General features: G+C 38.8%; 1 protein-coding gene across 2 annotated transcripts; it reads right to left on the minus strand.

Moving 5' to 3' along the window:
• Positions 1–334: 334 nt before the first annotated feature.
• LOC116917457 (multiple coagulation factor deficiency protein 2 homolog) lies at positions 335–2,031 on the minus strand. 2 transcript variants are annotated; one of them, XM_032922920.2, is made up of 4 exons: positions 1,716–2,031; positions 1,300–1,386; positions 997–1,187; positions 335–675 (listed from the first exon to the last, which is right to left on the minus strand). In XM_032922920.2, the coding sequence occupies exons 1-4, from the start codon at positions 1,916–1,918 to the stop codon at positions 578–580; spliced, it is 579 nt and encodes a 192-aa protein (XP_032778811.1). In that variant the 5' UTR covers positions 1,919–2,031; the 3' UTR covers positions 335–577. The 2 variants fall into 2 exon arrangements, with proteins under 2 accessions (XP_032778811.1, XP_032778812.1); XM_032922921.2 differs by lacking the exon at positions 335–675 and adding an exon at positions 724–894 and having other exon boundaries at positions 1,716–2,028.
• Between the last annotated feature and the right edge of the window lie 10,765 nt (positions 2,032–12,796).

Raw genomic sequence — 12,796 nt, forward strand, 5'->3', positions numbered from 1 at the left:
TTTTTTGCCATTTTCTGCTATTCGGCTAAGGAATTATTACGCCATCTACAGGGGAACTGACGTGACTAGTCTAGGATCTTCCCTTATTGTTACGTAATAATGGAGAGGATTTGATCCTTGTTGGAGACCACAGTTAGTTGATCGGGTGGCAAACAGATGGCCTCGGGCAGGTCCAAACACGTAAAAATAAAAGTTTCATCTACATTTTCGCATGTGTACGGACATGTCTGTATACGTAATGGATTAATCGATTGTTATTGAAGTCGTTGTCTTGCCAACGGAGCATGTTTAAAGACACGGGGACAAAAGATAACAAACGCGAAATTCGCTGTTCTCCCTTTCTTCATTAATATATTCGTGCAATCGATTGGCGTGAATAAGATATCATGTGTTTGCGCACGGAGAGCTAATGTGAAAGCCTATCCATTGGCCATAAGGTTAGCGATATGCTATTGGATCTCTATTTCATTTTATTATTATTATTTTTTTTAAATAAATGGCTTCGATTGCGATCTTTATTTGGTAGCTAGTGGCATCTAGCGGTTACACGAAGTAGTCCCGACAGTTGCCAACGATTTTAAACGCCATCTGGTCGGCGGACGCCTTTGTACTCTTGATAATTGACAAATCCATCCTTATCCTTATCACTGTCTTGAATCATTTTATCAATCATCTCTGTAAAAAAATCATAATAAAACAATACCATCAACAAGTATAAGAACATACTTTTTTCCATAAATTTTATTTCTAAGTTTAAGAAGGTTTTCCCGAAACAAAACAAGATAATATCGTTGATCTCTGTTTAAATTTTATTCTGAGCCCCCCTATATTCTTGGTAATTGATGAATCCATCTTTGTCTAGGTCACTGTCTTCCACCATTTTATCAATCATTTCTATAATTAATGGAAGCATAAAATCGTTTGAATTTAATTAATCGAGTGCTCTGTTTGATCTTCGATTTCCGTACGATATTAGCGAGAAAGTGAAGCCCTTACTTGTAAAATGTTCAAGTTGTTCGGCCTTCCTTTCCCTGGCTGTTTGTAATTTCTGTTGTTGTTCCGTAGTTAGGACATTACCCTCAGGTAGCCGGCCTAAATCCAAATCAGGATCGTGCGGTACAATGTGCGAAATGGCTGCCATGATTTCAATGCCATCCAGCAGGTTATTGTTATCGTAATCGTGTAACCTTCAAACAGGACTGCTAGTCACGCGTCAGAAATGATGTGATTGTGGCTTATTTTTTAAAAATTATTTTCAATGAGTTTTATCGTTAATTGCGTAAAGAAAGATCCGCTTACTTGAAATAGTGGAATTCAATTTCTTCCGACGTCATTTTGAAAATTTCGTCTTCGGTGTAAACATCTTTCAAATCTTCTTTCAAATGCCTGGAAAAAAGAAAATTATTCAAATTTATGACTCAGACCTCATTTGAAAAAGAAAAGGAAAATAACTAGACAAGGGGGATAGGTAAGAAAAATCTTTTCTCCGACATGAAACAAAACATTTTTTTCGTCTTTTCCGAAATAGTTTTCGTAACCCTACCCCCAGGATTTTGCTCTCAAGGACTCACGACTGACATACATACCAAAAAGAAACATGGCTGAAATGGACTTGGAAAGGTAAAAATTATTTAAATTATTACATCGCACTTTCTATTTGCTTAAACGGCTAGTTGAATAAAAATAAATACTTTTAGGCCTAAAGTAAATTTTACTCGTGATCGTGGATTAATTTCTTGTCTTCGAGAACCGACAGAACAGGACCGTTTCCATGCGGTTGGGGAACGTGATGTTCGTGTTGATTCTTCATGTGCTGATGCGATCCGTGTCCACCTCGAAATTGCCCGTTAGCCATCACTTGGTAATTATTAAAGCCGATGTAACTTAAAATCAAGACGACTTTCGTGATCGAAAACATGATGATGCAATGGCCAAATTTGTTCTTTAAAGACTGGAACTCAGTAAGCGAGGCAGCGAATCAAACAACCGTGTGTCGTGTTAGTATCTCTACACATTACAGGGATGTATGTGGAGTAGGTAACAAGGTCGACACAAATTGAAAGAGATAAAGATCTGCTTTCGCTCCGAGATTTTAGAGATTAGTCTGCAAGTGCGATATGACGTGACAGTGTGCTATTGGTTCAGTTTATGGGTCACGGCCGCTTATAGACGCAAACGTTCACTCTCGTATAGTCGGTTATATCGTTCATTGCATCATATAGACCTGTTCACAGCCCACTGAGTTCTTTTCAAGCACTCACGCCTTGGCCTAGCCTTTCGGAATACTTCAATTGCCTTCGTATTCAAATTTGACATTTTGCTTCATTTTTACTTTTAAAATCCAAACAAATTCTTTGGCCTATACAGTGCGATTGTAGGGACCAAGATAAAACATAATACGTTCAACGACAATGTAAGGATGTGGTTTCGATTTAGGTAATATCATCTGTTTCGTTGTTTTACATGCATAAAATATGGGATGATGAATGTGGAACAAATTTCATTGACAACCCCAGAACATTTAAAATCAAAATTACTAACCTGAATGTTTCGACATCTACGGAGCTACATACTTAATGTATTCTATTGTACCACAAGCGTATAAATAGCTATAAAGAATAGCTCAAAGTAAATATATAGTTAGCAATAGGATAAAAGAAAATGAACTAGGGGGAAAAACCCCAGCAGGAGGGTGAAAAAGGCGATTGATTCGCGATTGTGATGGGGGGGGGGATGATGATCGTGATGAGGTGGTGAACAAGTGCTTCGACACAGATAGATACTTCGAGTACATGTTCGCTACATCACCTCTCCCCCCATACTCTATCATCAGTGTGTTACATATAGTCCTCTTTATTCAGCACGATTGTAGCAGCAAAACCTGAATGGATAAAAGAGCGACAGATGCACAGGCGTGACGTACATATGCCTCTTTGGTGGCTAATACACCCCCCTCCGGTTTGTCCATCTATCGACCTTTCGGGAATAGCAATTGAAGTATATATTTATAAAAAAAAAAAAAGACTTGTTCCCTTCATTTTCTATAGTTCCAACCCTCTGTGTCTTTTTTTATATAGTCCCTCCATTCGTGTTCGCCCCGCCTTACCGATCTGCTTGCATTGGGCTATTTTCGATCGTGATGCAAAGGCCTGCCGGTTTGATCGAGGTGTGAAGCTTTTGATGTATACGTATACAGTATATCTTGTACTACATTATAAAGCCATTGGTTTTGTGTTTATATATGCTGATGTTAAGAGATTGTGCTGAAGAGTTATGAGCATAGAGGCGGGATCAAGTATTTATTAAAACCGCAAGTCAATAATAGGCCTGTGTTTGTATACCTTTGACTATAAAGTTGGACGAGATCTTGTTTATTAATGAGCTTTGGAGTAACCAAGTTTTCGTTCGTGACTTAAAACAAGAGAAACTGCATTGACATTTGAATTATTTACCATTTCTCAACATTTCGAAAAGCATCTCTTTAAGGACGAAACTTTAAAACACATTTTCGTGCACAAGTTTGTAAGATCGGGATTTGAATAGCAGTCAAAGACGAGTTTTCTATTATCGAAAACAAATGATGAACGTGGGTGATAATAAAAAGAATCTAAATAAAAGACGAAAACTATATGTGATAGCTAGAAAAAAAAGAGGGAACTGGAGAAAAGCCAAGATGGCGAGAAAGAAGGCGTATTCCACAAACTGGTTGCCTTGACGACGTCGACATGCCTTTCCCCTCTGTACGTGGCCAGCAAAGCGGGAGCAAAAGGACGCGGCACTTTATCATATCGTCGAGGGACCTCCTCCAGTATTGATTGATGCCATCTCCACCAAGTCTTCTTGCTCACCATCTATATACATCGTCGACGCTCTTTCTTGTTCTTATGTATATATAATGGCGAGCGCTATTGAATTTCAAGTGACTCTCGTTCTATTTTCATGACGCAGTGTCGTTGCTCCGTTGTCTATTCCACAACAACAGTGATACACACAAGCGACATCTTTGATGCTGTCGAGAGTCCATCACCAGCATTTCGTTTGAACATTGCCCTGATGCTATAGAGCGGCATAATAGACAAGTTTAGACTATCTAGACAAGTGTTTACATACATTTAACGTGTATGTACACAAAGCACAGCCAGTCACGCGTCACAACAAAAGTCCGTTCATGTTAGTCGTCATTACCTTTATAAGCGTACAGAATTGCGTTTCATTAAGTCTATATAAACAAAACAAAAAAGGGGACTAGTTAAATAAATGATTAGGTTTACCGACACCTGAAGAATAAAGTCCTCGCATCATTCACGTGAATATTACAAATAAAAAGCATTCAAATAAATGTGTGATATAAATAAAACATGTACCGCTTTAATATCGTTACGGTCGAAACATATAAAAGAAAATTATATTCGTAGAATACATTGCAGTGTTTTTCAGATTGTTAGATACTACAGCAATATATACTACAGCAAGTAAATTCCAGATATATAAGGCTGTATATGTGTGTGTATATACATAAAAAGAAATTGACGATAAAGAAAAAAAAAAAGAAGATGAAGAAGAAAAAGAGAGAAGTCTATTGGAAAAGGGAAGAGAGAACGGCATGATGAAAGGGCTTGAGGGAGGAAAGGCGAAAGAGAGGGGGATGTTGCTTCTGGGAGAGCCGAAGAAGAGATAGAGGGATATGGGGCTGCCTCGCTGAGTTGTCGGGTAATGAAATTACCTTTCATTCCTCTCTTGCATTTCGCAGCAAAACCTTCCCCTCAAGTCACTCGTGCCTTCTCTGACAACCACGTTAGCTCTCTCTCTCTCTCTTTCGCTCTCGCCTCTAGCGCTCCATCTCGATCCTCTGGCAGGAGCGCTACACACACTTCCGTCCATGTATCTCTATATAGTATATAGAACTATATTTTCTTTATTCCCCTTCTTATTCTTCCTTCTATGTATATCGTAATCCCGAAGCCGAATAATAATGCGCATAATAATAGATGGCAAACTCAAAAGAAGGTTATACGCCTACACAGTTCCAAGGGATTCAGTGCAAGGATCTTTGTTTCAATTAATCGGAAAAAAACAAGTGGCTGTTGATATCTTTTAAATACGAGTGGACTTTGGAGTAGCTATTTAATGGCAACATCGCTACCAAAATCAGCCGGAAAAATATAGAAAGCGGAATAACGCAGCGTACATACCAAATCGGCATCTATACGGAAAAGGAAGAGAAGACTTCATAATAGAACGCACTGCTGCGTTGCCATGTGTGTGGGCGTGTCAGCTCTCCGTGAATAGAGTTACAAAGTAGCTAACTATATAGGAGGGGAGAGAACAAGCGAAAAAATAAAAAAAAAGAAAGAAGTAGGGGGGAGGGGGCTCGGTCAAAGGTCAGTAATAGCCGAGGCTATGTAGAGTCTATAATGTATACACAAATATATAGCGAAACCTGTGCGCCCGCGCCAAAGCTTTTGAATCTCCCGCTGTGTTATCAATGGAGTTGGTCTATTAGTCCACCACCTGTCACGGCTGTCACATAAATTGTGTCACTGCATGTTTAAAAGCTCTCCACTATTCTACCGGCTAGGAGGGCTCTCCTTACTCTGCCGATCTTGACACAGACACCAAGGCAAAATGATTTGCATACAAAAACACGCGTGAAAAGCGAATTGCGCAAAATCTATTTTCTTCGTTTTACGTTTGTTATCGTGTAAAAACGTAAACAAAAAGCAAAAATATATTGTTGTTACATTTTGTCGCGCTAGTCATCCACACGTCTCCCACAAATTGTGTCGCTTCTCTTTGAAACGTTTTGGGGCTTTTCTGTTTGATGTGCTGCAACCCACTAAAAAACAAAGCCGTTCTTTCTTCTTGCCACTGCCGCAACAACAGAGAAACACATGTTTTAGGGCAGGGATAAAAACAAAAACTAAAGTTTTCTCTATCTATATCTTTCTTTCCTCTTTCCTATTTCATTTCTTTGCGTGGAGATCCGTCTCTTCTTGTGCCATCCGACTTCTCTTTTCACTTTGCTATACCCTCCTTTCCACTTAGCGAGTCTTGATTGCCAAATCGCGCACCGATGGAGCGGGCGTCTGATGCTGCTCGATCGTCCTCTCTTCACAAAGGGATCCGCCGTCGTTCAATAAAGAAATAAGAAATAAAAAAGACATTTTTTCTTTTTAAAGATTTAGAGACTTTCGTGACTATATGCGTGTCGACTCTGTCGTTCTTTTCTTGTGCAGTTTTTCTTTTTCTTTTTTCTTAAATATATACCTTAAAAAAAAAACTTCCCTCCCCCCTTTTCCGTATACATAAGCTCTCCTCATTTCTTGAGGGTGGAGTGACATTTGAAAAGGAAAAGAGGAAACGAGTTTTGATACATTTTTTTTTTTTATTTCTCTCTCATCGACGTCACTGTTTCCTCCTCAACCGAAACATCTTCCTCCCACGTCTTTTATTTTTATTTTTGATTTTTGCCTTTGACGTTCCGGATTTTCTTATGATGAAGTGGGGACTTTGAAATACAGATATATAGGAGGACGATAAAAGGATGACATCTATAGGAAAGGTACAAAAATGATATTTGATGGCGGTGGACAACTTCATCCGAGTTTCTCACTTCGTCATCGAAAGAAACAAGAAAAGAGCCGGAGACGTTATCGAAAAATAAAGATAACACGAAAAGATGATCATCTCTGCTGAGATTCATTATGTAAAAATGGAAAACAAATGTTAATTGATCTATAATTGGTAATTATATTTATTCAGTTTTTAAAAAAGAACATTGTTGATTATGGTAGGTCACTTTCAGACGCAATTAGATTTCCATACCATGTATCGTTCCTTGAATTATCTGGTTGTAAATCTAATGGAACATTTATCAACAGCTATTCAGAATAAAATTCTTTTAAAATAAATTACATCCGTACAGATGTTAGACGAGTTTCACTTATAAGCGTCCAACCTCGAAAATTTCTTATGGCAACCTGAGGTAATAATGAGATTATTTCATTCAAGTAAAGGTGAACTCATCTATACCAAACTGGAAATTTGTCCAGAATATAAAACAAACAATTTCGTCAACATAGCTAGTGAAGGAAAAAGACTCCGAGAAGTCCTCAGCCCAACACGAATTCCTCTGTTTCAAAAAAGAGACACGAATTTTAACGTGACGTTCAGTCGTGGTGTATGTTCATGTCAATCAAACTTAACATCCAATAAGGCACACCATTTAATGGAAAGAAAACGGATTGACGACAGGATATTTGCCTGCTTTTTCGGACAAGTTACATTCCCATCCCCGAGGGGGAGTACCCTTTATGACGTAATCGAGGCTAAAGTTGAGGTCAGGATTGATGAAAAACTGAACTGAAGAAACGGCATTTTTAGCCGACGGAGTTAGTGCATCAAACTCGTATTGATAGAAAACAATGCATGTATTAGAGGCTGATGCGGTAGCAATAGCAAATGAGGTGGTTTCACATGAAGTTAGCTATAATGACGACGGCTTTAGTTAGGAAAGAAATAGGGAAGGGCTCACGGCTCACTCACGCCCAAACGTGGGTGAGTCTCAGACGATTACATTGTTTCTTTACATATAGTTGTCGCTCCATAAATGGTTTCAACAAATTAAAAAATTCATTTTCCAAGAAGTGAACAATCGGGACGCAATCATTTTGTATCAATTTAAGTATAAATATTAGCGATTTTACCAATCCACTAAAGGATTTTACCTGCCACACGCGCGATAGTTTTACCACCCGACCTAGGGACGTCGTAACCGTTATTTACTTACATTTACATTATATAGACTGTGATATGAAATCCAATCTGCGTACTTAAACTAAAATCGCAATATGTGTATTGCGCTATTAAGCATTAGGATTCTTGCAAATAACAAATGAAAATGATCAAAATTATGAACATTAATGGTTGGATAAGTTGAACAATATACGAGACGTGGAAAAGATAAGCAACCATTATCAAATCGAAATCTAGTGAATATTTTATTGTTTGAATTCGAACAACAATTGTGTGGCGTTGTCTGTTCGTAAGATGAAACTCAAATTTCGTGAAGAGAAACACTGTATAGCTGGTGCAAATCACGACTTATTCCTTTTACGAAGGACACAAAACAAACAGTTCTGCTGACAAAAACGCCCCTTTCGGCCGGTTTCTGAGGTGACAGTCAAGTATTTTTCCATTATGTCTTAGGAAAACGAAATTCAACTGATTTATCATAGTTAATGATAACATTTATTCGTTTTTTTTTTAAAGAACATTATTGGTTTTAGTGTAGGGCACTTTTGGACCCGATGTGGTTTATATATCTTGTATCGTTTCCTTATTTGCCTGGTTGATAATGTAATGGGAACATTGTCAACGGCCATTCAGAATGAAATTCAATTATATTAGGCTTGATCCGTATGTTGTTGTTCAAAAACAGATATTTTTGAGTTTAATCCGGAATTCTTTTAGAATAGGACGCTTCATGGATTCCAGTTTTCGAGAAATCATGGATACCTATCTGAAGAAATTCCAAGAGATTGAAACCTGAAAGAAAAATATCTATGAATCTTACTGGAAATACTTCCAGAATATAAAACGGAATCATTTGGTAAACATAGTTGGTATAGGAAAAGGTATCAGAGAAGTCCGAAACTCAACACGAATTTCTCGGTTTCAAAAATGAAATACGAATTTCAACGTGACTTTTAGCCATTGTGTGTGTTCATTTAAATCAATTGTATTGTTCAAGAAGGAACACCATTTATTGGAAGAAAAACGGCCTGGCGTCACGATATTTCCCTGCTTTTACGAACAAGTTGTATGTCCAATCGCTCAAGGGGAGTACCACTGTACGTCATACCTACTGTATGACGTAATCGAGGCAAAAGTTGGGATGAGGACTGAAAAACTGTGAAAAGGCATCTTTTCCCGACGGAGTAAATGCATCAAACTCGTATCGATAATCGAACAATGAATGTATTTTAGAGGCTGATGTTGTGATGGCAATAGCAAATGCCTTCATTTGTTTTCTTTTCATTTGGTTTCACATTAAGTTAGCTAATGATGACGGTTTTAGGTAACAACTAGGCAAAGGTTCACTCGCACCCAAACGGGGGGTGAGTCACGTTGTTTCGATACATACAGTTGAATTTCGCTCTTTGAATGGCATCAGCAGTTTTTAAAATTCATTTCCGAAGAAATGAACAATAGAGACGAAATCATTTCGTGTCAAATCACATGTAAATATTTGCAATTTAACCAAGCAGCTAAAGAATTTCACCTGATACAGTCACGATAGTTTCATCGACTGATTTGGCGTCATCGTAATGGATATGTTCTTCTCTTTGCATTTTTATTACTAATCACTACGGCCACAATCAAACAAGAATCCAACAACAACAATTGGCTTCTATGACTCTGGTAACAGTACGGAACCTAATTGTCCAAGTTTCCTGGTTAAGTTGGTTTGTCTTATTTACAGTCGTAGTTGCTGGATTAGAGATGGACCGTTGCACAATCAATGAAACAACATTAAATCTTTCAACATTACTGGTTGGATAAGTTGAACGATATACGAGGCGAGAATAGAATACGCAAATATTGTTAAATCGAAATGTAGTGAATTGTTTATTATGTTTATTAGAACAACAATTATGTGGCGATGTCTGTTCGTAAGCTGAAACTCAAATTTCGTAAAGAGAAACACTGTATAGCTGGTGTAAATTACGACATATTCTTTTTACGAACAATAAAAAAAAAACAATTGCTGCCGACAAAAAATGCCCCTTCCTGCCACTTTCTCAGTGCTTTTTTGTTTACGTCTTACAAATACAGGAACATGCAAATACAAGAAATATTGTTCCAATTAAAAACTGAGTACGAATGATATGCTAACCGAAGTGGAATCTTGTTACCTGCCAATCATTTGAACGAGTTAGCTCGGAAAAAGTTGACGTTTCACACCTCCCTTGTTCCAACTAACGGCTGATTCACTTAGGCGCATGGATTTGTCATGCAGAGTTTCGGATGATATAAGACCCCAATTTCTCTCCTGTTATTTTCGATTGAGGCAAAGCAAAATTAAAAAGCAATTGCTCGTATATAGTAACGAGCACGCAAGAACTCCTCCACTGGAGCCAGTTGGCAAGAGTATAGTATAGGCTATGATGCAAGCCACATTCACGCACTTTTGTAAAAATCTTTTCGTCGAAACACACGTTTCAGGTGGCTAAATTTACTTTTTGGAAAATGAACTTTGGCAACTCAATTCGGCCTAGTACGCAGATATACTTTTCCAGTACAGATTGTAATCATTGAACGCTAATTTCATTCAGTATTGCTGGGCACAATTACCATTGGAATTTGAAGAAAAAAAAACCATATATTTCTGTTGCCTTGCATCATTGTGTTGAATAACTGGAACTGCTGTATTCCGCTAAGAATTGCTTAGCACCTATCCAGCACTTGCAAAACTGAATTCCTTTACGAGGAAGTTCCTGGGAACGTTTACAGGAATGTAGGACAATCTCGTGTGATATACAACATTAAAGACTACATGGAGTTCTGTCCAGAATATAAATCCTTCTTTCTTGTGATGTCCAGTGGTAAAAGATGCTACGTATAAAGCCATCGTAAACTGATGCTTAATTGTAAAATTATACCTGTTACAAAGCCTTCCGATGCGTTACATTGTAGCACGCAACGTTCATTTTCGTTAACTCGATAATTAAGGAATAACGTTTCCCAAATCCCAGTTTCTTACGCAAACAACAGGTTTACAATCGCAAAAACTCGCCCTAAATGCCCAAGTTTTGATAGAGCGATTTAAAAGAAAAATCCGTTTGAATCACAGCACAAGTTGCAAATGCTGACACGGCAATCTTTTCCACATGAGGACCCAACAAAACGTTAGAGTCATATTAAAAAAGAGGCCATACAACGACCTGATGGCATCAGAATGGCATTGATTATGTTGTCAACGTTTTCATATTGTGCAGATAGATGACAATGGGCCAATCAGATACTCGCCTGCTGCACAATACGCCGTATTATTCATACCGTCAGAGTTTGTTGTGACAAGCAAAGTCGGTTTGTAGCTCCCCATTGCCTCTTTTCACTACATGTAAACATTAACACCCTCACCGTCGCGTGCTGTCGTTTAAAAACATTTCGAGTGGGGGGGATACGAGGTGGGTGCGGCACGCGGCTGACACGCTCCAGCGCCGGCTGCCAGCAGGTGAGCCCTCTTAAAAAAGCCAATTTGAAAGTCCCGTGGTCAGACCACAGAAAAGAAAGGACCAGAAAGAGAAAACACCCTCTGAAATCATGAAAGGTGCAACATTCTTTTGAATGGTAGCCTTACAAATTATTACGTGATCGCAGTTATCTAACCACTCGCTTATTAGCACGTCAATTTTGATTGACACGCTCGGCCTGCTATTACGTGGGCATTACGTAATGCCTTAAAAATACGAATTTAATAAGTGCAGCATCGTTTCTGTTTGATACCTATAAAGCGTATATCTACTCTTTTGATGTATTAGGCATGGCAGTGTGTAACGTACCAAAGATTAGTGATGCTTTTGTTATCAACGCTGACGTATTTAATAATGTCTTTGCCGCTGAACAGGAATACCCGTCAGCAATTCCATTCAATTAGGATTGATCAAAAGGTGATTTAGATGGATGACCTGTGATGAAATGATGTTAGCCATGCATGGCTTGTCTGCCGACGCCATTGATGTCTTTCTCCGTATATGTTGTGTACATCCTTCTATGGATGCGTACACTGCGCATAGTCCGTTCACCCCGGTCCAAATATGGGGATTTCCCGTCCGGTGTGTATATACATATAGTTTGTTCGGAACTAGATTTTTTTCTGTGACTTCCTGTAGGCAGGAAGAAACTCTGACTATAACCCATATATTTATAGCACATCTAAGATATATATTTTAAAAAAATATACGTTGGGCTACAGAACGATGACGCCCTGGTTTGATGCGATTTTCAATAGTTTGTTAGCTCCTAATTGTGTAATCGCGTTGGAGGGCGGCGTGCTGCGGAAAAGCGAATTTCATCCTTGCCTGTTTGATGGAATGTAGTAGACACGAGTACTCAACTGGATGACAGTAGTCAATTTCATTCATAATGATCTTAGGCAAACACATGAAATTACCGCATTGACCGCAACAACTTGCTTTAAATTGTGCCCTTGCAGATTGTGTCAGCAACACAAAAGCAAACCTAAAACAACGGGTAGAAAAGAAAAACCTTAATCGAAACAAGGGTTACTCTCGTATACATTTTTCGTATGATCTCGAAACTCGAAACAGATTTCCTGGACAACAACAAAAAATGATGTACAGTATATCCATTTGAACATTTGTTTGCAAATGGGACGTCTGTTTGTTTAATACGACAACGACGGACAACACTTGCATTAACTCATCGTTTTTATATTATACAGCACTATATACCGTAACTACATAGTTAATAGTATACGGCCAAAGGAAAACAGGTTATTGATTTGCCTCGACGATGAAGAAAGGAGCGTCCCGCTTTCGATCCATAGTTGAAATACACGATCGACGTCTGCGCTGGTCGTCGTGAAAGAGGAAGCGAACGTGTACGAGAGAGCCTCCGCCCCTCTCTCGTGTAATCAGCCACTAGGGGTAGGTTTGAGCTCGGCTAGCAGCTGCGATGCGGGAGGCTACAGACGCCGGCAATAGCGTGAATTCGTCGGAATCATCCAATCGGATGGTAGGACTCCTCCCCTTCGACTGGGACGAGGGCC

The sequence above is a fragment of the Daphnia magna genome, linkage group LG2 (assembly GCF_020631705.1).
Source record: "Daphnia magna isolate NIES linkage group LG2, ASM2063170v1.1, whole genome shotgun sequence".
NCBI lineage: Eukaryota > Metazoa > Arthropoda > Branchiopoda > Diplostraca > Daphniidae > Daphnia > Daphnia magna.

Excerpts from the sequence above, each read along its gene's own strand:
- LOC116917457 (XM_032922920.2), bottom strand. The coding sequence starts at position 1,918 with ATGTTTTCGATCACGAAAGTCGTCTTGATTTTAAGTTACATCGGCTTT. Across the intron at positions 1,387-1,715 it reads AAATTAATCCACGATCACGA|GCATTTGAAAGAAGATTTGA; the intron begins GTAAAATTTACT and ends TCTTTTTTCCAG. Across the intron at positions 1,188-1,299 it reads ATTGAATTCCACTATTTCAA|GTTACACGATTACGATAACA; the intron begins GTAAGCGGATCT and ends TCCTGTTTGAAG.